The following is a 23,507-nucleotide window of genomic DNA, read 5'->3' on the forward strand; positions in this document are numbered from 1 at the left end:
ATCAAAACACACCCTAAGCCAACTCTGGAGGCATCACAGTACATGGTATATCCTTCACCACTCATCAATAAGGTCAACACAGGAGCGGTGGTTAGACACTCCTTAAGCTTCTGGAAACTCTCCTCACAATCATCTGTCCAAATGAATGGAACATTCTTCAGAGTGAACTTAGTTAGGGGAGCTGCTATTCTGGAAAAATTCTGCACAAAACGCCTACAGTAGCCAGCTAGGTCCAGAACACTTCGCACCTCAGTGACTGTTATAGGCTTAAGCCAATCAGTTACAACCTTAATTTTCTTAGGATCCACTTGAATACCTTCACTAAAAACCACGTGTCCCAAGAATGAGATGCTTTCTAGCCAAAATTCACATTTTGAAAATTTAGCATATAGCTGGTGCTCCCTCAAAGTATGCAACACTATCCTCAAATGCCACACGTGTTCTTCCTTGGTCTGAGAGTATACCAAAATGTCATCTATGAATACGATGACAAAACGGTCCAGGAATGGCCTGAACACCATGTTCATCAAGTCTATGAAGGCTGCTGGTGCATTAGTGAGTCCAAAAGACATTGCTAAGAACTCATAATGACCATATCTTATCCTGAATGCTGTTTTGGACACATCCTCATTCCTAATTCTCAACTGATGGTAGCCTGATCATAGGTCTATCTTAGAAAAGAATCTAGCCCATTGGAGCTGATCAAACAGATCACCGATTTGAGGAAGTGGATACTTGTTCTTCACATTCACCTTGTTCAGCTGTCTATAATCAATACACAACCTCAAAGACCCATCTTTCTTTCTCACGAATAGAACAGGAGCACCCCAGGGTGAAGTACTCGGACGTATGAACCCTTGTCCAAAAGCTCATGTAGTTGCTCCTTTAGCTCTTTCAATTCTGCTGGTGCCATCTTGTAAGGCGGCATTGATATGGGGTTTGTACCCGGCACAACATCAATGCAGAACTCTATTTCCCTTCTTGGTGGCAACCCTGGAAGCTCCTCAAGGAAGACATCCATGAATTCTCTGACAACAGGAACATTTTCCATGTTGACACCTTCTACAGATGTATCTCTCACCAATGCCAAATACCCTTGACATCCACGACTCAATATTTTTCAAACACTAATTGTTGACACCAAATTATATGGAGCCATGCTCTTGTCACCATCAAAGCTAAACTCTTTCACATCAAGCATGTGGAAATACACCTTTTTGTTCCTACAGTTTAAAGTGGCATAATGAGTTGCCAACCAATCCATTCCCAAAATTACATCGAAATCCATTACTAGTAGAGGAACCAAGTCTGCTAGGAGGATCCTTCCATCCACTATTACTGGACTACCCAGAAAAATCATATCTACATCTATATTGTCACTAAGTGGGGTAGCTACAGACAAATGGCATTTTAAAGTTGTAGGGTTCCTACCCAATCTCATGGCAAACATTGGGGAGATAAATGAGTGCGTAGCACCCGGATCTATCAAAACATGAGCCTCATAGGAACAAACTAGAAGAATACCTGCCACAACTGCATTGGAAGCCTGAGCATCCTGGTGGGTCAGGGTGAAAACCCGAGCTTAACCCCTACCCTGCGTTGCAAAACCCTGATATTGACTTCTACCTCCTGATCTCCCTCCAAATCCACGTCCTCCTTGTCCTTGGTCCTGTTGGCCACTGAACTGACTGCCTGCCATGCTGGATGTACCAGGATACAACTGACGAGGAACATTTGCAAAAGAACCCTGTGATCCCAGGCTCTCTGTCAGGACCGACACTAGGACCTGGGCCAGCCTAAAGCCCCCGAGGCTCGTAGTAAGCCTAACTATTCCTCAACCCAACTCTAAGGCCAATTTGGGCCCGATTTTAAGAATCCAACCGGACAGAGTCCAACCACAAAATGGATCATTTAATGGGGAGTTTTTAACTCGCCCGACCTGTAAACACAATATATATAATAAATTGGGGAGCTCAGCTCACCCTCCACATAATAAAAAGGTCATAACTCAAATGGGAGCTCAGCTCCCTCATCCAATTCCATTATGCATACAGTTAATAATCTTATAGGTCCAACATAACTTTTATAATACAGGCCCAAATAAAATAAGTACTTCTAACACATGCGGAGTCTAAAAATTTAACTCAATTATACAGAATACATTAAGTACTATCAAAGGACCTGCGAAGAAGAAGAGCAGGTTAGCCACAATAAATAATCCTCCTGTAGCCTGAAAAAATAGATGAAAAGGAGTGAACGTTCGACTCAGAGAGTAAAATATCAATTTTAACCATAATTCCTATAGTTATCTAAAGCTAATGCACCCTGTGGAGTGAAATGCAAAATCGTTATTATTTTCATATCATAACAATAAAAAGGCAATTTGGAGCACTCACACACCTAACACTGTCAAACAATACGTATATGGGAGCTGATCCCCTATACAGCCCTCTTAATCCAACCTCTGCTAGCGAGTATCTCTCAAGCCGGACTTTTGGCTTAATAAACAAAATGCGGGGTCCCAGCGAGTGTCTCTCAAGCCATGGCTACCCCGAAGGACCGGGTCCTAGCGAGTGTCTCTCAAGTTGTGTCTACCATTTCTGTCCATATCTAATACCATACAACACGCACGCCACGCACACACACTGATCAAAATTATCACAAACAATATCTATAGTACTTCAACAATTATGAATGCAATATAAAATGTGCCTAATGTTTAACTACATAGATACATATTTATAAGTGATGCATGGGTATGCTTGAACATATAATAATATCGAAATTACAATTAAAATTAATATTTTACTCACAGACTCAACCGAAGTCATTGTGGCGGTTGGGCGGAGGAGGAAGGCTTTCCCGGCTCACCTGACAGTTTTATTACAATTATTTAATAAATTTAACTCAATATAAACTAAGAAAAGACCAAAGATGTCATAAATTGTGCCGAAAATCCGACAGAGTCTCTCCTATACCTAGGACCTACCCAACTTGCAAAAGGGCTTAAAACGCACTTCTATATCTACAAACCACACACCGACAACTCAATCACATCACACAGCCCCTCTTGGGCCCATCCAAACAGTTAACAATCATAATATGAAAATTTACAGTTTAATCTTTATAATTAACCCTTTTGCAAAAACTACCCAAATGAGCTCTAAAAATTCTAAAACTTTGCCCTGCGGTCCTTAGCATTGTTACTAAGCTAATGCAAAAGGAATTATAATTTTCTAAGCTACCACGAATATTTCATGAATTTTTAATCCCATTCAAGCACTAGATAATTAAGAAAAAGTAAGGTTTGGGTTTACCTATGCCAAATCCGACCCAGGGAACGAGCTCAGGATGTTTGACAACGATGGGGCAGCCAAAATCTCGACCCAATTCCAAGATTTTTTGGGTAGTCTGTCTGTTCAGCCCGAAATTTACAGACCTGAGCAACCGTTGAATTTTGGTGAATTGAAGGTACCTACACGAAGCCCACAACACGGGCGTTAGTACATAATTTTTATGAAATTTTCTATGCTCATTTAGTACTCAGAAAAATACTACGAAGTTTCGAGGGACCCATCAAAAAACGGTATCGAAAAATTTTGAAATTGGTATTGCCGCGAAGCTCTCGACAAGGGGAGTACTCAGGTACTCTCGGTTTTCACGTGGAGTTCACGGTTTGCGAGAAATTTAGCCCAAAATTCGAAATGAGCTAAAACTTCCCAGATAAAAATTGAGCAAACCGCTTAATGGATTTTGGTGTTCTTGGTGTCTATGGAAAGCTCTCGAAGTGTAGAAGAGTTTTGACACAAGACCCGGTCCGATCGGTGGCCGGATCAGCCGAATTTTTGCCAGGAAGGCGAAACAGCTCGTTGTGCAAAGGGAAGGTTTCGAGCGGCCTGGAGCGTCAGCCGGCGGTGAGGAAAGGCTGGGGCAGCGTGCCGGCGAGTGGAGGAGGCTAGGGTGGTGGCGGCGTGGCGAGAGGAAGAGAGAGGAGAGAGAAAATGAGAGAGGAAGGGGAAACGTCGAGCACATGTGCGAAAGGTGGAAGAAAAAGATATGGCCAGTCCGATTTGATTGGTCCGATTCGATTCGGCTGGTCTGATTCAAGACACAAAATTTTAAATTTTTACTCTACTTTGGGACCGAAAACGAAGTCCAAAAATTTTGAAAAAATTCTAGAAAACTCAAAAAAATTCGTAGAGTTCAAATATATTTTTAGTTTTGCCACGTGGTCTTTAAATTAATTTTTAAAAATCATCAAAGTTTTATATTTTCAGAAAATCGAATCCGATTTTTAAAATCCGAAAAATTTCAAATAATTTCTTAAAATTTAAATAAAATAAAATATTAATATTTACTCACAAAATAATAAATTTATAAATTAGGGGTGTTACATTTAACATATGCGTAATATTTAATAAAAATTAAAAAACATTATACATTTATAGAAATTTTTATTCATTTTATTACTTAATACTTTTATATAAAATTTAAAAACATTATTAAAATTTATTAAGTATAACTTAATAAAATTTAATTTTTTTTAAATAATTAAAATTTATTTAATTAATTATATTTATATTAATAGGTGTTATATTTAATTAATTTTTAATAATTCACTGATTGAACTACTAACCTATTTATCTGATCTTTTTACCAAATTAAGTTTTAAATTGAGTTTAATAACACAAATCATTAACTCAAAATATACATATCTATATTTTAGATCATGATAAAAAAATTCATAACAAATTTAGGTAAGAATAATCCATAACCATATACAAATCTTTTCGATGAATCACAATGTGATCCTTGAGACTAATTATGTTAATTATCTGAGCATGCCACTTTTTACAAAACGCCTAATTAAGCAGCATTTTTGTAAAAATCATTACCATTGTACGTTTTTGTTTAGATATATGGATAAATTAATGTGAATGATTTATTTTAAATCAGATAAAGTAAATACATTCAGAACAGTATTATGCAAGAACTTGCCAATTAGGGTTCGTTATAGGCAGTTTTAGAGTGAGGGAGATCAGGACTTAAGAATTTCTTTTGGTCCAATTTAATTTGTTTCAATTTTTTGATTAAATTAATAATTTTTTCTTTTTAAATTTAATTTGATTAGTAGGTGAATTAGCTAGTTATGAACAAGTTTAAGTCTGATTTCAATCAATTTAATTTATATTATTTTGAATTAATTTTATAAAAATAAATCATAATAATTTTATTTATAATATATTGATATTACATTAATTATAATAAAAAATTATTGATTATGTTGACTCAATTGATGTTTAATAGTTTAAATATTAAATAATATAAAAATTATTTTTCTTAAAATAAATATAATTTTAGAAGCAAATAAATTTATATTTGTAAGGTGTAATATATAAAACATGAAAAAATGTGGTAGAGCTGTGGGCGATGTGTCATCTAATGAAGAAAGAATGCGACATGACAGCCAGAGAGGCTCAACGGTTTCTGAGAGGGTGCAGGCCTGCAGGAGGGGTGGGGGCTGAGGCAGTAGACTACTACCACTACCACTAGAGTGGGGTTGTACAGAAGAAGAGAAAAAAGAGGGGTATCGATATGGACAGTGTAAATTGGTGAATGGTGCGCAGTAGCCCCCACATAGGGGTTATGCCCTTATTTGAAAAGGAATTATTTGGGTATCCTCGCCCCCATTTCAAGTTCCTTTTAAGCTACCAGGTTGATTTGCATGTGCCGCCTCTCCTTACACATAGGTCCACTTCCCCCACTAAATTATATATTTTAATCTACTTAATTAAACTAGTACACTATATTCTATCTAGCCTCACCCTCACCCTCCTCTTATCAACATTTGTGTAGCAATTCAAGCTACCACTCAATCCTAGACTCTGGGGCATGACAGTTGTTTCCATTATCATCTTCCTCATGGAAGGGATGCCAACTAGTTGATGCTGACCCTTCCTGTCCATTCTTCCATTGCCTAATTATATTATATCTAAAGATTGGTTAATTACCTTTTTTTTTTTAACTATATTTTCACACCCCATAAGCTAGCCATAGCTCCACTGCCTTTATAAACATTGTACAGTGATAGCAAACATGCATGCCTGCTGTTTTAGATTAATTAATAAATTACACTTCTTTCCCATCATTAATGGATGGCGCTAATTAAAAAAAAAAATACAATATTTCCTCTTTATAATGAATTAAAAATATTACAGAAATAAATTTAATTTTATTATATACAATATTAATTAGGTATGAAGGTGGATGCCCGCAACAGAATCGTGCCCACAGTGACACGGATAAAGAAAAGAGAGAGAGAGAGCAGTGCGAAGGAGACAAAAGGCCAGCGCAAGAATTGTGAAACAAGATAACCGCCAACTGGGTCTTAGCTTGTTTTGCTGTTGGGTTTCTGGGGTGTGGTCCTAACACCTATACTCTACGTAACAGTTGCCCTTGCCTCGGCTCTAAACATAATTATTAATTCCTAATTCATATCAGATAACCAATGACCATCCATGAGCATCTCTCAAATCCTAAATATTATTATTAGCATTAACAATAATGCAACGCAGGTCGCCAATAGGGTTTTCATAGGCTAGCTTTAGCTCTTTTTTGAAGCTACACAAAGAGTAAAGAGTTGCTGCCTACCGCCCTTCACGCCTCTGCTCTACAGAGGTTTGATGTTAACCCATTATAATTCCTAGGAAATTCTTGGCAGCTGTTACTTACGACCTGTTTGTGCTTAACCACAGAATTACAATATATTTATTCATCTGACTTGTCAAGCGGCTGCACGTAGTACTAGTCTACTGTTATATTACACATAAACCACTATTCAACAGAGTTAAGGTAAACGAAGCAGTGCCTTTGTTTAATTAAAGTGTGCCATTGCTTTTTGCAGTTTTAGCATTCTGTCATCCGTCCAGTTATGTAATGGGCTCATTTATCATAACCACAGACTGCAACTTTTGGTAATCATCACTTCTTTGCAGTTTTAAACACTGTCACTATCATTATTTTTGCTTTGTTTTATCTTTTGTATATGTAAATATATACCTGAATTCTCATGAGCATGGGCTCCACAGTCTATTTTCAGGTTATTATTGTCCATTTATTAATTATGTGTTTAATTATTTATACTTTGTATTTATTAATTAGTTTGATTACATGATCATATAATACTTGTACTCCTATAGCTGATTTTCTAGCTATAGGTTCTAATAAAATATTCAACTTATAAGAAAAAGAATTGAGATAAATTTTTTATTTGGCTATTTATAAATTTTATATTTATAAATTAATTTAATTAAATATTTTATTATATTACTCTTATTTAATTTTTAAAATTTTATTATTTATCTTATTTAATATTATATATTTTAATAATTTTAATAATAAATATGTTTATAATTTATTTTTTTATTAAATATATTACTTATTTAATATCAATTATTTATAAATTACTTAAAATTTAAGATATTTAAAGATGGAAGAACCTCTCACCAAATTTCTACTCAAACAAAAGCAATCAAATCAGTACTATTAATTTCCTACATTTCCATAGTACATCTGACTTAATTACATTTTGTTCATATAAAATTTATGCAAAAAGATAAATTTTGTATGTAATACACTAATTAATAAATCATAAGAGATGTGAATCTGTAATAATTTTGTATGTATTTTTTTTAATATAAAATTATGAAAAAATTTTATAAATATTGAAAGTATTTTATATTAAATTAATAAAAAAATTGCACGTAATGAAAAAGATAAATTTGTATTTTAATCAAATCATGTATTTCTGATAATTTAATTTTAGTCCAAAGTTAAATATTAAATACTTATCATTGAAGAAAGTCGTAATTATAAGATTGGTTTAACGCATATTGAGATGCACAATATTAATAAATTAATTAGAAATTGACAAGTTCCTAAATCAAAGTGGGTATATTATATATAAATGCATTAAATTTAAGCAAGAATTGTGATTAATTAAATTTCAACTGTGATATTAAACGACAAAGTCCTCGACTCAACATGCATATATATATATATAATGAGGTCTTCAATTTCAAGTGATCTTCTATTACAAGTTGAAATTAGATTTATAAGAGCAATGAAAGTCTTTAAATTGTTTACATATATATTATTTAGCAAGCCTGGAGGCCCCCAAGAACTTAGAAAAGATTAGCTAATAATAATAATAATAATAATTCTGGAACTGCAACTTGTTGAAAATCTACAGATTAGCATCGCTGGTGGCTATAGTTTATTAATTGGATTAGTACTCAAGTATATCACTAATAATGTTACCAAAATCACACGATAATTACTTATAATAATATTTATATTAATATTTAAAAATTAAAAAAAATAGTTCATAAAAAATTTAATTTTCTCTTAATTGTTAAAAGCTGAGAGAACGTTTTAATTAAAATCAACAAGATTATACTATTATTTTTATATTTAATAACTAATTAAAATATCCAACAGCTATTTTTATAAAAAAAACTTTTATTTTATAAATCAATATATAAATAATTAAAATCTAACTATTATTAACGATTTATAAAATAATTGACAATTGATAAAACTGTTAATAATTATTAGAACAATTAATATTAACGAATAAGACCATAATTATTTTGATATATATATATATATAATTAATTTTTAAATAATTTTAAAATGTACAAGTTATGTATGGTATGCAATTTTAAACTCATTCAAATTTCATGAAAAATATACTCATTGAGACTTGGTAAAATTAGTTTAAATACGAAATAATTAAAATTTTTTTAAAAGAAACATTTTTGTTATTTTTTCGACTTTAATAGATTTTCATATAAAAAACAAAAGAATCAATGAAATATGCTTACCATGAAACACATGCCTTGCAAAAGTTTTATAAAAATATGCTCTTTTAATTACTGTATTGTTATATCATGCTGAGTTCATATATTATGATGATTAATTAAGAATCTTTAGACTTTAATTAGTTAAATTAGTTGAGATGAATGCATTATTTATAGCTAAAGAGCTTTTTAATTGCCTCAACTAAAGTTTAAAACAGTTTAATTAACTATTCTGAAACCATATGTTTATCAAGAATCTAGTCATTAACCATTCTGAATATTGTCATTATCTATCAGTACAACGAAACGATATATATTGTGGCTGGAGCTTCTGTCATAACCCATAAAGTGGAGCATAATAAAAGGACCACTTGAATGAATAGCCACATCCACCTACTCATAGGGCTAAATGAGTTGAACATCTCTCCCGAGTTCCTCCAAAGTTAATTCATTAAAAATTCAATTTATTCTGTCAAGTTCAATTTTTAGATTCATTTAAATTTTAGTTGAAATTATAGTTGAGAGGCTAAAAATCTGTTTTTTCTGAATTTAAATGTTAAAAAAAAAGTAATTTGAATAATTAATTTGGAGTTCTTATAATTTAAAAAATTGAAGTTAATTTTAAACTAATTTTTAATATATTTTAATTAATATAGTTAATTAATTATTATAATTTATTAAACTTGTCATTAAATGAGTTTTAAATAATAATTAATAAAAATTACATATTTAGTAATTTAGCTAATTAATCTTGATTTAATACCTGAATTTTAAAATTAGACTTAATTTTCTAATAATCTAGGGTGAATCTGCATCTGGGGTCAATTGGCCCATTGCATTCATGAAAAATTTTAAATATTTTTTCAAACTAAGAATTATATATATATATATGGAAAAATTTCATCCAAAAATTATAAATGACTCTACTTAAAAATTAATAATAAAAGTTTTCCATTCAAATAAAATAAAGATAAATTTCAATGATTTTGTTTTCTATATATTTATGTAAAATTTCAAGTCATTTAGTTTTTTTTTTTAATTCTTTATATTAGTTCAATACTACTTTTAGTCTCTTTCTTTTTCTCATATTCATAAGAGTTATAATTTTTTTCCCTTTTTCATTTTTATTTTTTAATTCTTTTTTTCATTTTATATCCATGCATTTTATTTTTATTTTTATTTTTTTTCATTTTTATGAGAAACGTAAAATAATTATTTTGAACATGAATAATATGTTTTAAATAAAGGAAAAATTATCATGAAAAATCTTATATATATTTATAAGTTTACTTGCTTGTAAAATTGGCATTAATATTACTTATTTGTAACTGTAAGTGCTGAAATAATATTTTTTTGCTATGAAATTTTTGAAGAATTAACTGCTAAATCGAATTAGGGATCAATTAAATTATTTAATGATTATTGGGAAAGATGTTTTGATAGAATTGATAATGAAGGGATCATGCAATGTTTATAGAAAATAAAAACTCATCAATAACAATTATAAATTTAAGCTTATAGCAAAAATTTGTTATTTTATGATATTATTTTTTAATTTTTTCTTTATTTTTGTTATTTGTACAAAATTTTCATTATTATTATTATTATTATTATTATTATTATTATTATTTCTCTCAGTAAATAATTTATTATTTTATATAATATAATTTTTTTTCATTTATAAATGGGTTATAAAAAAGAAATTGACTCACTTACTTAATTTACTGACTTTGCTCATGCTAATAATTATGAAATAATGACTAATTCAAGGGACATGTAGCACATAGCTAACTAAGAATATAATTATCATGATTTAGGACTTGTGGCATATCTGAGACTGGGTCTTATGGCAGTGGTATTCTTGAAAATAAAAATGTGAGACTCGGGTTATCTTTAATTTAAGACAAAAAATTTATAATAGGGTCCAATTATTTAATACATGATTTCATATAATTGTGTTTTAATTTATGATAGATTAGATTTAAGTAAGAATTTCTCTACAATCAATCAATCGCCAATTGGTAAGCCATAATTCACTGCAAAATTGATGAAATCCTGGTTCACCAACAGTTGCTAACTTTTTCTCTTTTATTTAATTTTACATGGAAAACTTAAAGAAAAAAAAATTATTGATTAAATTCTTAATTTTGAAATTAAAAAAATAAAATATTAAATTACTAAATTATTAATCTGATATGATAATAATAGATGGTGGATATATATAAATATATGTATATAAAGAATATTTAAATAATGCTATGTTTTTAGCACGTTAAAAATGGTTGTTAAAGTAATGACCTAACAAGTGGCGACTTATTCAAACCACATGTTCCGTCTATTTCAAGGATCTTGAAATACCAAAACTAGAGAAAAAGAGCTTACTTTATCTCCATTAATAGCCACAAAATGGCCACTTGTTAAAGAAAACTAACCTCATTAGAGAGAGAGAGTTGGAGATAAACAAATTGCAGTCAACCATGAATGCCCCAAGCTCGAAGCAAGGCCTTTGTGCTAGCTGCCTTCCCCTTTTCTTAGGTGGGTCAAATTGTATTCTTGAAACGTTGCCTTCCATGACGCTACTTGGAATTTTACTTCTTTTTTTTTTTAAATTTTTTTAACACCTTTTCATTGCCATATTATTATTACTAGCTAGTGGAAATAACATATTCTGTAATTTTGACTTGCCAAACTAAGATTATATGTTTCCATCTCCAAGGATAAAGTAATGTGCAATTAAAGGTTGGAAGACTATTATTAGATTATATTGGAAGAAATATCAAATGGGTTTGGTTTGGTGGGTAGCGTGGATGATAAAATAGAGGAATCTATGCCACTAGGATGAGAATGAGAATATTTATGGGAGGCCGCCAGGTCGGTCTATTTTAGCTCTGAACTTTTCTCGCTCCCAAGAGCCAATACCAACATTAAAATCAATGGCAGCAAAGTCAAAAACTCCAAAACCTAACTGAGAACATGCCACTCTCTCAACACACAACTAGCCTCTCTCTTTCTATATATATTAAATATTTTTCTTACGAATATTTTTTTCTTACCTAAATTCGATTTATCATAAATTTAGGATATAAAATACATGTGGGCTCATTCATTAAATATATAAATATCACATATTTAAATTTATAATAGATCAAATCTGAGCAAGCATTTCTCATATTAATGACACTCTCTTACAATTAAATTAGTGTTAGAGACCAAATTGACGCTAATGATGCTTTAGTCTAGTGATAAAATCAATCAAGGTTGAGACCATTAAACTAAAAGTTTGGTCTTTTAATTAGAAGAAATATAGAGAGAAACCAAAAATGATGAAAAGTACAAGCTCACATGAGCCGAACCAGATCATTCATGGGCCCCTACGTATTACCATTCTCTCTCAATTCTCAATTCATGGGTCTCCTTTAATTGCTGAAAAAAAGCAAGAAAATTTACATTACCGCTCCAAAAGGAGAGAGAGAGAGACAGAGAGAGGCTTCGAGGGAGGTATTTTGGAACTTGTAAGCAAAAACCCTCACTCTTTCTCTGTGTGTTAGCTAGAGCTAGGTCAACAACGAGAACAACTTGCCTCCTCTCTCATCTCTGTATGTAATGAATTATCCATGGCTTATCTCGTTTAGGGTTTTGGATTGCTACTTTTGGTCAAAGAAGAAGGCACCGACCATTTGGTTGTACTGAGACAGCTCCGTTTTGCTTCTCTTGTGGCCTCACGGATCTTGAAGCAAAATTTTCCAACCAAGAAAACAAATCTTTAACAGGTGAGTCCTTTGTTTTAGTTCATTTTCGCTATAATTAAAGTCCTCTAGCACCCAACTTTTCCTTTACTTTCTTTTCCCCATCATCATTTTTTCCTTGTGGTTGGATTTTAATTCTCCAAGATCTACCGTGTTAAGAAGCTCAAGAATTCCAGGTGGGTCATCATGAACTTTGTTGAACAAGAAAGAGGGCATTGTGAAAGAGAACAAGAAGAAGAAGAAGAAGAAGAAGAGGAAGAGGAAGAGGAGATGATAACGAGTAAGCTCCCTTTTTCTTCTCCCTCATCCTCATCGTCTTCTTCTACCAAGTACAGAAATTTTCTACCACAACACCATGACCTATGGCTTGGGCCATCCGAGTCTCAACAAGAATACAAAACCCACGAATCATCATCATCTCTCAATTTTGACAAGAGGCTGGAGCTCATGGACCTATCACTGGGAAACGACAATGGTATTGTTAATATCGGTGGTGGTACTAATAAGTCTATTGAGAGAGAGCATATGTTTGATAAAGTGGTGACCCCAAGCGATGTAGGCAAGCTAAACCGGCTCGTGATACCAAAGCAACACGCAGAGAAGTACTTTCCCCTCGACTCATCGTCGAATGAGAAAGGGCTCCTCTTGAATTTTGAAGACCGGAACGGCAAGGCCTGGCGATTCCGGTACTCTTATTGGAACAGTAGCCAGAGCTATGTGATGACCAAAGGTTGGAGCCGGTTCGTCAAGGAAAAGAAGCTTGATGCAGGCGATGTCGTGTCATTTCAGCGAGGCGTTGGCGAGTCAGGGAAGCATCATTTATACATAGACTGGAGACGCAGGCCTAATGCACCAGATCCAACATTGTTTGCACATTTAGAGCTGCAAAATCAGCTACGCTTCCAACAGTCGGTGAGTTGGGGTAGGCTCTACTCGCTGCCTCAGCCTTTGTCGTCTATTCCACGACCATATGAACAACCTCAATTCCAGCATTTGAGTTACAGTATTCATCATCATCATCAACCTTATCATCAATATCATTATCATCAACAGGCGCAGCATTACTTAAGACCAGCAGGGGCACTTCCAATTGGGGCAGTGTATCAACAAGGAGGGAATCAAGCACCAGCGGTGGTTGATTCAGTTCCAGTTGTTCACGGAAGAAGTGTGGGAAAGCGGTTGAGGCTTTTCGGTGTAAACATGGAGTGTCCAGCACAAGATGATCAGTCTTCTTCTTCTTCTCCTCCTTCTTCTTGTTCTTTTGTTACCCTACCAGCACATGGAAGTACTACAACCATGAGTTCGTTCTCGCCTTTTTTAGCTTCCTCACCTCTTCAGCCTCCCCAGTCAAGGGTACACAGTAGTTCAATGCCAACAACGCAAGAAGCTGAGTTTTCAAAGAAAGGAAAGACCTCCTTATCTTTTGATTTGGATCTTTGATGATCACACTTACATCGATCAAGTGAAGAAGCAAGAGATATATATACACCATTTCTTTTGTTAGTAGCGGTACTCCACATCTAATTTTGCCATATGGGTACTGAATATTCATAAAAATTTCAGTTTTTTTTAGGGGGGGTTTCTTAATTTCCCCTCCTTCATTTAATCTGTTCTAATCATTACTACATCATCAGTTTACCTGAGATTGAGATTCGTGGAGAGCTAGCAAAAGAGCTAGCAGTGCAATATATATATATGTGGAGTTGAAAATATCCCTTTTTATTCCTTTTTTTTTTTTACAGTGTATAATTATTACACATATATACAAATAATTAAAAATGAGCACATTTTCATCATGCTAATTTCATTGATTGACATTTTTTTTCCTTTAGTAGAGACTGGATTTGCCTATAACTGCATACAAGGTGGATGGTGTCTTCCCATTAGTTTGTTTGGGTTACATTTGTTTCCTCTCCTTAGATATCAACTGTACTTTCTCTCTTTCTCTGTGACAGTGATCTTATGGTACATTGGAAGAGGATGAATGGAAATATATATATGCATATATAGAGAGAGTGCAGTAGTCTCTTTCTTCTTTCTCTATCTTTTGTTCCTATTACCTTACTAGGATAATATTGTAGCTGGCTGCTGCTACTACTGCTGCTATTGCTTAGTTAGGTGATGTGCAGAAAAGTTTTCAGCGCTGCAAAAGGTAGCTTCTGTATTCTTACTCTTTAACTTTTATTTACTAATTAGTTTAATAATTCCAATTTATGCTTCTCATAAAACATAACACAATTACCTAGCTATCCATATCTTTCTTGGTAATTCAATTTTTCTCTTTACAGCACACATTCTTGTCCGGATAAATTGGAGCACACCCATAAAAAGTCCTCTATCCTGAAAGTTAATTTCTCAAAAATCAGGTATATCCTTATTCAATACTGGATTCCACTCAAACTTTTGTTTAGTGCCTTTTGAACTTCACTTACTTACTGAAAATCTTTTGTAATGAATTCTCTCTCTATTTACATGAAGGTTGAATTGAACATCTTATGGTTAATTAAGACTTCACCTAGGCTTACCACTACCAAGCTATTTACATTGGCTGTGTTGCCTATTGAATTAGTAACTGGAATCTTTAGTCTATGCATAGTGTTTATAATAAATATATATAAGCAAGAGAGTTATATCTTCCATAAATTTTCCAATTCTATGGTACAAATCTTTATTGCATCTAACAACCTTCTAATTAAGAAGGAATTTAAATTTTATATTTTTTTTTCTTCGGGCGAATAGCATTCTAAAGCTTTGTTGCTTTAAGCAAATCAATCAGAAGCTCCAAGGAAACTTCGTCTGTAGTCAAGCCCATCATGTTGAAGTTGGAATTTCCCTTCATGGATAGAACTCCTACAAGTCTTCTTTCATGGTATGTGTATACTATTTACAACCAGATTTCATGTTAAAGAGAATAGCAAGAGCTTAAATTAAATAGAATTTAAAAAGGGAAAAGGTTCCAAAACTTAATTTTTGGATTGAATAATATACATATCCTTCAACTCCACATATGTATATACCGATAGGTGATATATTATATGTTTTCTAATAATGTCTGATTAACAAAATCAACTGAAGTAAAATAACAAGAAAGAGAAAAAAAATAACGAAAACACTTTTGATTTAATTTAATTTCTTCCACTCTCTGGGCTACCAAATGAAGGGCATAAATATGCATGTGATAAATACATAAACAAAGCTCTTGGAACTCTAAAACATATGTTTGATTGATGTATGACTTTGTATGCTTGTAGATATATGCTTTATCGTTACAAACAATATATAGTGATGATTTAGAAAATTTATTTTATTCATTATTTTAAAAAATTAAAGAAGTATTAATTATTTTTTTTAACTTTATTTTTATCTATTATTCTCAATATATTTATTTCTTTTTATCACCTTTCCATAGTCTAAGGGTATTTTAATTAATTATTAGTTTTTTTTTATAAAAATATTATTTTTTTAATATTTATTTAAAATTTTTTTTAAAAAAATACTTAAAATGAAACAAAGAGAGTATTTATTAGCAATCTTTATATTTAGGTGAGAATTTTGGACAGAAAAAAAAATGTAATTCCAATGATGTTTGAATTTGAAACTGCATGAACTAATCAAATTTGGGCTACTGATTATTGACTTGAATATGTTGTTGAATGCAAGGCAAATAATTAACAACTTCTATGTGGACAAGTTTATTTAATTTTAGCCAACAAAAACGGCATGTGTGGGGCCTTGATCATGATTTCTATGCTGAAGTAGCCAATCAATTCATATAAAAGAGTAAGACTTATCCATTATTGACTATTCACTTTCCACATTATTGTAGCTAAAATAGTGACATTATATGGTTATAAATAAAAAAAAAAAAATTAATTGACACTAATTAGCCAAAAAATGCACAGTATGTGCCAAAGTTAAATTACTGCAGCATGTGACAGTTGATTGAATGTTTTTCCAATTTTACTGGAATATGGTGAGGTTAATATTTTTTTTTTTAAAGTTTTAAATTTGAATGGTCTTTATTTTCAATTTGATATTTTGTTAAAATTTTATGATTCTTAACATAAATTTATATTTATTTTATGTTTGTCCACTGATTAAATTAATACAGAAAAATAAGATAGTTTGAAACCCTGGAGGATTTATGTTTTTAATTAGGAGTGGTGCAGTTCAGCTTGGCTTATTTACTGTACTTGCTCATGAAGGCAATGCTAAGTGAGATGTAGAATTTTTTTTTTTTTTTAAATTAGAGTTCTAATTCGAAATTTTAAAGGTTTGAGAATGAGTTCAATATCTTCGAGTTAAAATTCATTGATAAATGATATGTATAATTCTAATTAATTAGCTATCTTTGACTTGCATATTCAGAATTAGGACAGCAGAGCCAATACTATTGATGCTTCTTATTAATATTATATGCGATTACTTTTGATTGTTTTTATACGTGTATGAGATCCGGGAATTCATAATCATCATTTTTATTAAATGAGATAATTCTATTTAAGATGATGAATTAATAAATATAAACTCATCAGTTCTTTTTTTTTTTTTTCTGTGGTATTCATCATTATATAAGATCTTACTGCACATGCACAGTTTGTTACTGTACTGTTGGGGCTCAGAGATCCGGAATGGAGCAAGGCACCCTTAAATGGGTTTGAATCATAGCATGCTGAATCATCCCATTTTGCACATAATAATGAAAGAGGCAATTGCCACTCAAATGGGGTATATATGCCACAGAAACAAGTAATCAAGGCGTTTCAAACACATTATTTCATTTTTCTGCAATACATTAAAAATGGAAAAAAAATAGAGGAGAAGAGAGAGTGCTTTTATATCATAAGAATGGCAAAGCTGTGAAGTTGGCTAGATGATGAAAACTGACTACACGACACTATTGAAGTTCAAGTTTTCCTTATTCTTTTAATTAATTAAGTTATCCTAACAACACTTTTATAGGTTACTGTTAAACACACAATACCTTGTAATAGAAATGAATCTGTCAAAAGATGCATAATGAGAAGCATAGCAGATATATCAGCAAAGAAGAAGAAGAAGAAGAAGAAGAAGAAGAAGAAGAAACACCCACATCATGCATACATACTAGGCTATTATTTCCCTTGCCGTGCCCTAGTCGTGGAGGCTACAGTGACATGCATTGAGAGTGAGGAATTAACTATAGAAAAAGCATATGGATGCACAAAACAAGGTTGGACTTGAAAGGTGTAGCTAATATATACCATGATAACATCAAGTTAAAACAAAATTAAATCAATAATAAAAGAAAAGAAAAACAAAAGCTGATAATCAACATATCTGTTAAAGATTAAGATTATAGAAGAGCAACATGATCCAATTATTATAATCAAGATTCATTAATTTCAATCACAAGATTCCTACGTTCAAAGTCTTGAAATTGAAGCCCTCTCAGGCCTAGCTATAAAGAAAGAGTGTATATAGGCTAGGTTTAATAGGCAATAATTGATGATAAGAAAGAAGCCACATGTGTAAGGTACAAAAGAAAAGAAAGTTTCTTTTCCATTTTCTCTCTTTGGGTCTTTTTATCTTCTTGTCTCAAAAATTTTGCAGGATGCGTGCATTGTACAACACACACTCACTAGCTAACATTGATTTATTTATTTTGCATGGACCACGTTCTTGTATTTATTCTTCACTGCATCCATCCAACACTTATTACTTACTAGTACCCGCATGCTTTCTTTCTCTGGCACTATACGGCTGCTTGTATATGCTTTCTGTTAGATGAAAATAACATGAGAGAGAGCAGCAGCCACTGCGTTTGCTTCATTTACTCTTGCTATATGTTTATGCACTTATGGTTGCTATTCGAATGAACTTTAACCTGATGTGCCATGGTACCAGAACCAGTCTTTAAGGTATAGTGTCTCGAGTTTAAATCTAGTTAGAGAAAAAAAAAAAAAAGAGTAGTTTTGCTTTGCTTCTTACTTAATATTTAGCAATAATTTTCATCTTTTCATCAGAACACCAACAGTGACTCTGCAATAATCTACCCATCAATTTCTGCTCCTTCCAATTCTCCTTCGTACAATAGACATCAAAATGGTGCCTTAAATTTCAATTCCACTAAAATGGAGATGGGGAATTTATTAAAAAAGTACAGCAGATGGATGATGGATCCATTTTTGGCTACGCTCCTGTTGCTTTTTATCATGTATATGCACGCTAAGAAACAGCCAAATCTGCCGTCACACTAAAGAAGACTCATGGGTGGTGTTAGCTTTATTATTATATAAAAATTGGCAAGGTGGTGAATAGTGATGTCCCATATGCGGAACATAGGGAGCTAGGGAAGGTGGTTTCCCGTCCTTTCCATGGTTATCCGCTTTATTTTCTACCTATAAGTGTTTGTCTCAGTCTGTGGAGCATCCAAGCTTGTAGTCAAGCTCATGCATTAATGTGATTTGGTGGATTTTCTATCCATCAATCTTTTTGCTATTCCATTATATGCAAGAATACGTACCTAAATATAGAATATTATATATATATATAAAAGGTGAGAGAAAGGAGAGTCGAATCTAGATCTTTCCAGTTCAATATATATGCAATTACTACTAAAATGATGAAAATTAATAGCTTAAAAGGATCTAATACTTATAAGTTAATTTGAATTTATAAGAAGTTAAAATATTAAATAATTACGTGTTTAATTAAAATGTTTATAAGCATTTAATAAATAGTTAATGTGTTTTATAAAAAATAATTTATAAGTAAATTTATTATTAAAATAAAAGAGATATTAAATAAAATATATAAAAAAATTTTAAAAGGTAATATGATAAAATAATTAGTAAAATTATAATGTTTATAAGTACAAAAATAAAAAATTAGTTATCTCTAACTTATTGTTTTTTTAAAACTTATATGTGTAAAAAATATTATAATAAATATGTAAACTTATTTTTAGAATTTAGAAACTGATTCTAAGACAAACACCTCCAAGTTATGTTCCCTTGCAAATGCATAATTAGTCAATTAATTAGAAAAGAGAACAAAAGGAAAATAGGCCGATCTGTTTAGCCTATGTACTCGGCATATATTATGATTCAAATAGTTTGGGCCTTCTGGGCCCATGATTAATCCTCGGCCGAAGAGGGGAAATAAGGGAAGAAAGGAAGGAGCCTTCGGTTGATTTTTAGACACAGGCACAGAGGGAGAAGAGATGAAGTACCGGTGTAAAGTGTGGATTTGGAATCAAAAAACTATTGCTGCAATACTCGCCGGGAAACATTCGACTCGCGAAACAAGTAATTTTTTTTTATTAGTTATTTTTGTATTTTCTCTTATCTCAATTTTCAATTAACTGTGTATATGTTCCTTTTTTTCCCCATTTTCTTAACAGGAGAACTGCAAAGCTGTCGCAAACGAGTACATAGAATGTGAATTAATGGTTTATTTAATACCCTTTTGGTTGCTATTGTACTTTAATTGCTCTCTGTCTCTCTGTGCCTTGGCCCAGTGAAATTTTTTATATATTTTTTTGCTTGAATTTTGTATATTATTCTGATTGATTTAGTTCTGCACAAGCCAAAAGCGTATAGACATCTTCTCTATAATGTGCTTCAAGAAACTGTGAAATTAAAGGTACCGGCTGCCTACTTTGATTATTTCATGTCTTGTTCAAGTCTTCCTACAGTTAGATTTTCAACATGGGCATTATTATATCTTTATCTCGAGTGAATGGATGCCTTGTTCAATAGAAGTTTAGATTCCTTCATTATTGTTTAAACGATGTTGGTGGAATTAGCAAGCTTAATATCTTGATTGGGACATTCCTTTGTAGAGTACTTGCACGGAATGCTTTCAGGACATGAATGCTTATTAGATTTTATTTTTGTTTCCAGCTTAGTGTGCTGAGCTGCCTCAATCTTTTCCTTCAAACATGAATAATCTGTTGTTTCCATCAAGGCTCTCCATTGTAGGGAAACTATTCTGCTTCTTTCCATTAGACAATCTGTCGTGTTTCTTTGATGGTCCAGTGAGCCTCTTTCTTTTCTTTCAACATCAAAGGATAACACTTTGTTATCAATCAATCATCAATAAATAGAAGCAGAGGAAGCAGTTTCTAGAATGACCTGTCGTGTAAATCGAGTAGATGCAAATGTCAACTGGTTTCGGTTAAACATAACTGATAGTTGATTTTTCTTAATAGAACATTTATAGATGGCATTCATCATCAGGAGAAAGGTCTAAAAGATACTTATCCAACCCTCCCGATTTCAGCTATTTTTTAATAAAAGAAAAAAAAAAGGCAAAAGTCAGAAGAAATCCAAAAGTGGGTATTTGTCAGCTCTTTGAGCCATTGTTATGCACATTCACAAGGTAAGAAATAAATATTAAACAGGTACAAAGTAGGCTGCATCAACTCATGTAGTAGTTTCTAAACAGCGAGTTCAGGACTTTATATAGACCTAAATACTAAGTAGCATGCGGCTAATCCAAGTATAAGAATGAGCACTTCCCTACTTACAACGATTATCAAAAGCAGGCCTATGAGTGCTTTAATAAAATAAACTGATGGTGGACAACTTTGGCTTGATAGACATGTCTCCATGCGAATGAAAGAGTCTGTCTTGTTGCAAGTAGCCGTTGCATTTGCTCTTAATTTCAAATTTGTCTTAGCAATAACCGTTTTCTGATCTTTTTCAGTCTTCACATTGATGCTTTCCTTGGGGGATTCCTGAGGCAGAACAAGGGCAGTAACAGGCTTCCTAGCTTTTTTCGCCTGCAGACAGAAATCAAGTAGAGGTTAATTTTTATTGCTGGACGAGTGCATTTCAAGTGCTCTATGTGAATCTCAAGTTTCTCACCTTATGTTCGGATGCGCCTGACAATTTGCCCTGAATTATACTTCCTTGTTTGTGAGTCCTCGTAGGGACAGGAACCTCTTTGCTGACAACTCTAACAGATATGTCTTCATGGCTATCTATGGTTGAATCTGCTGAGGGAGAGGAAATATCCATTTGTAGTATACGATTCTTTTCAGTTCCATTCTGGTCAAATGTTGAAGAAGGCACAGTTTCAGTAATTGTTTGAACCGTTTGCATCTGCCGGTAATGCCCATTGTTCAAGTTGGAAGCTCCAAATTGCGAAGACTGTAATAAAGATATGAGTAGAAATATTTTCAGGTGTGCTCAAATTTCAAAGCCCTGAGTAAATTTCTCTTATACAGCTGCAAATAATTACTGATTTAAGGTTTGCATGCTACCAGAGATTTAGGAGAATTATATTTACCCTTTCATAGAGAATTTCAGCTTCCATGTCACTAATATCATCATTAATATCGTCATGATACAATCCACCCAATAAATTGGGTGAGCTGGAATGATTGCAGCTAATGCGTGCACTTTCTTGACGATTATGATCATCTTGATTCACAAGAACTGGATACAGGTACTCTTCACCGCTGTGTTCATCAGGTACAACAATAAAGGAATCTGCCATCTCATTGGGATCTTCCTCCATCTCCGGCAACCTATCAGAGTCATTGTCGAAGAAGGGCATTAGATCATCAATGGATATGCCTTCATCCATGTGGAATTGGGGATGCTCTGGGGAGGGATTGTTGAAATTTGGCTCACAAGTACTAGCAAGCAAAGATTCCAGAAGTAGCTCCGATTCGACCTGGAGAAAACAATGATAGAGAAGCAATTGCATTAGTCCTGGACATATATCTAATTTGATAACTGGTAATAAAATGCTGTATATTTGAACTAGATATACATTAAAGAAATTAGGCACTCTTCTCTCACCTGTGAGAATGGAATCTCTATTGGATGATGATCAGAAGCCCTGCTACTACTAGGCTGATCTTCGTCACAAGCAGATGTACAAGCCTTGTCATCTCTTTTTTCCTTTAATTTACAGAGAACAAAATCTGTCTGGATAAGTTGAATGACAAAATGAGTAGGAGAACCATTTTGGCAACAGAGAAATCATTGTTCAAAATACATTGGACTATAGAATTTATCTAAGACATTCAATTCAGGGCTACACAGGTAAAAGAATATAACAAGTCTCGTGAAGATATAAACAAAAGCAATGCAACAGCACAACTCTGCGAAAGAGACATCACACCTGGTAAGGAGTTTTAGGCTGATACTCGTGAATGACCCAGTTGGTCTTCACCTCCTTGGGGCTGCCACGCTTATAAAAAACCAAAGTCCTCTTTGTACCAATCTTACTGTTAGTGCGACTGGCCGTGATTGTACGCTCATTACCAGTTGGTTTCCAGTGTCCACTCTGTGTTGATCTGTTGAACCGTTGTCTGGTGGTATTTTTATACTTATTCTCCCTTCTATGAAAGAAATACCACACCTGATCATTTGACCCCCCCGCGGCATATCCTGAAAGGAAAACAATTTCAACGAAACGATGAGACCAAAATTACATCAATGAAGTTGTTACAGTGTTTAAATTGATTAAAGATTGAAAATTTACTTGGCAAATCCCAGGGGTCGAACTTGCAGAGATCAATAAGCCGAATATCATCATCAACCAGCCCATCATTTCCAGCCATCTTGTGCTTTAGAAAGTAACTGACGAGTTCCTCATCAGTTGGATGGAATCTATACCCTACTCTTCCATTCATTTTGTCAGAGAGTTACTTTGGATAAAGAGTCTCAAAGTGAGAACAAAAGCTCTTGTGTCTGATACTTTCTCTTGTGAATAAGAGGAAAACAAAACAAAAACCGAATTGCTCATTGACTTGAGACCTTTTAAGTCTTCTTGTTGCTAAGCTCAGCTTAGCCGAGACGCCACCTCATGTGGAATGATTGGATAGAGATACTTCTGGGAAAGCAACTTTCTATTTCCTCAGTGTTGATGTGGAGCCCGCCGTTCTTGTCAGAGTTCATCT

General features: G+C 32.9%; 2 protein-coding genes and 2 long non-coding RNA genes across 8 annotated transcripts; 3 read left to right on the plus strand and 1 right to left on the minus strand.

Annotated features, from left to right (window-relative positions):
- The first annotated feature begins 12,268 nt into the window (after nt 1–12,268).
- Nucleotides 12,269–14,319, plus strand: LOC110672557 (B3 domain-containing transcription factor NGA1). Of its 4 annotated transcripts, none has more exons than XM_021835366.2 (2): nt 12,269–12,631; nt 12,752–14,319. In XM_021835366.2, the coding sequence occupies exon 2, from the start codon at nt 12,794–12,796 to the stop codon at nt 14,045–14,047; it is 1,254 nt and encodes a 417-aa protein (XP_021691058.2). In that variant the 5' UTR covers nt 12,269–12,631; nt 12,752–12,793; the 3' UTR covers nt 14,048–14,319. The 4 variants fall into 4 exon arrangements, with proteins under 4 accessions (XP_021691058.2, XP_058008500.1, XP_058008501.1 ...); XM_058152517.1 differs by having other exon boundaries at nt 12,767–14,319; XM_058152518.1 differs by having other exon boundaries at nt 12,770–14,319.
- Nucleotides 14,320–14,765: 446 nt separating this feature from the next.
- On the plus strand, nt 14,766–16,490 carry LOC131182968 (uncharacterized). Its single transcript, XR_009151114.1, has 2 exons — nt 14,766–14,973; nt 15,347–16,490. It is a non-coding gene; the product is annotated as an uncharacterized LOC131182968 (long non-coding RNA).
- Nucleotides 16,491–19,630: 3,140 nt separating this feature from the next.
- Nucleotides 19,631–22,400, plus strand: LOC110633401 (uncharacterized). Of its 2 annotated transcripts, XR_009151116.1 has the most exons (5): nt 19,631–19,896; nt 19,992–20,233; nt 20,494–20,627; nt 21,299–21,777; nt 22,043–22,400. It is a non-coding gene; the product is annotated as an uncharacterized LOC110633401 (long non-coding RNA). The 2 variants fall into 2 exon arrangements; XR_009151115.1 differs by lacking the exon at nt 20,494–20,627 and having other exon boundaries at nt 19,650–19,896.
- On the minus strand, nt 20,908–23,390 carry LOC110633395 (NAC domain-containing protein 101). Its single transcript, XM_058152519.1, has 6 exons — nt 23,090–23,390; nt 22,727–22,995; nt 22,402–22,530; nt 21,884–22,273; nt 21,460–21,744; nt 20,908–21,374 (listed from the first exon to the last, which is right to left on the minus strand). The coding sequence occupies exons 1-6, from the start codon at nt 23,238–23,240 to the stop codon at nt 21,051–21,053; spliced, it is 1,548 nt and encodes a 515-aa protein (XP_058008502.1). The 5' UTR covers nt 23,241–23,390; the 3' UTR covers nt 20,908–21,050.
- Nucleotides 23,391–23,507: the final 117 nt, after the last annotated feature.

The sequence above is a fragment of the Hevea brasiliensis genome, chromosome 9 (assembly GCF_030052815.1).
Source record: "Hevea brasiliensis isolate MT/VB/25A 57/8 chromosome 9, ASM3005281v1, whole genome shotgun sequence".
In the NCBI taxonomy this organism is placed as follows: domain Eukaryota; kingdom Viridiplantae; phylum Streptophyta; class Magnoliopsida; order Malpighiales; family Euphorbiaceae; genus Hevea; species Hevea brasiliensis.

Bases quoted from the DNA above. Each gene is read 5' to 3' on its own strand.
- LOC110672557 (XM_021835366.2), top strand. From the start codon at position 12,794: ATGAACTTTGTTGAACAAGAAAGAGGGCATTGTGAAAGAGAACAAGAA.
- LOC110633395 (XM_058152519.1), bottom strand. From the start codon at position 23,240: ATGAATGGAAGAGTAGGGTATAGATTCCATCCAACTGATGAGGAACTC. The intron at 22,531-22,726 runs GTGTGATGTCTC...CAACTTATCCAG, and splicing joins AGCCTAAAACTCCTTACCAG to ACAGATTTTGTTCTCTGTAA. The intron at 21,745-21,883 runs GTAAATATAATT...TCTTTATTACAG, and splicing joins CTGAAATTCTCTATGAAAGG to TCTTCGCAATTTGGAGCTTC.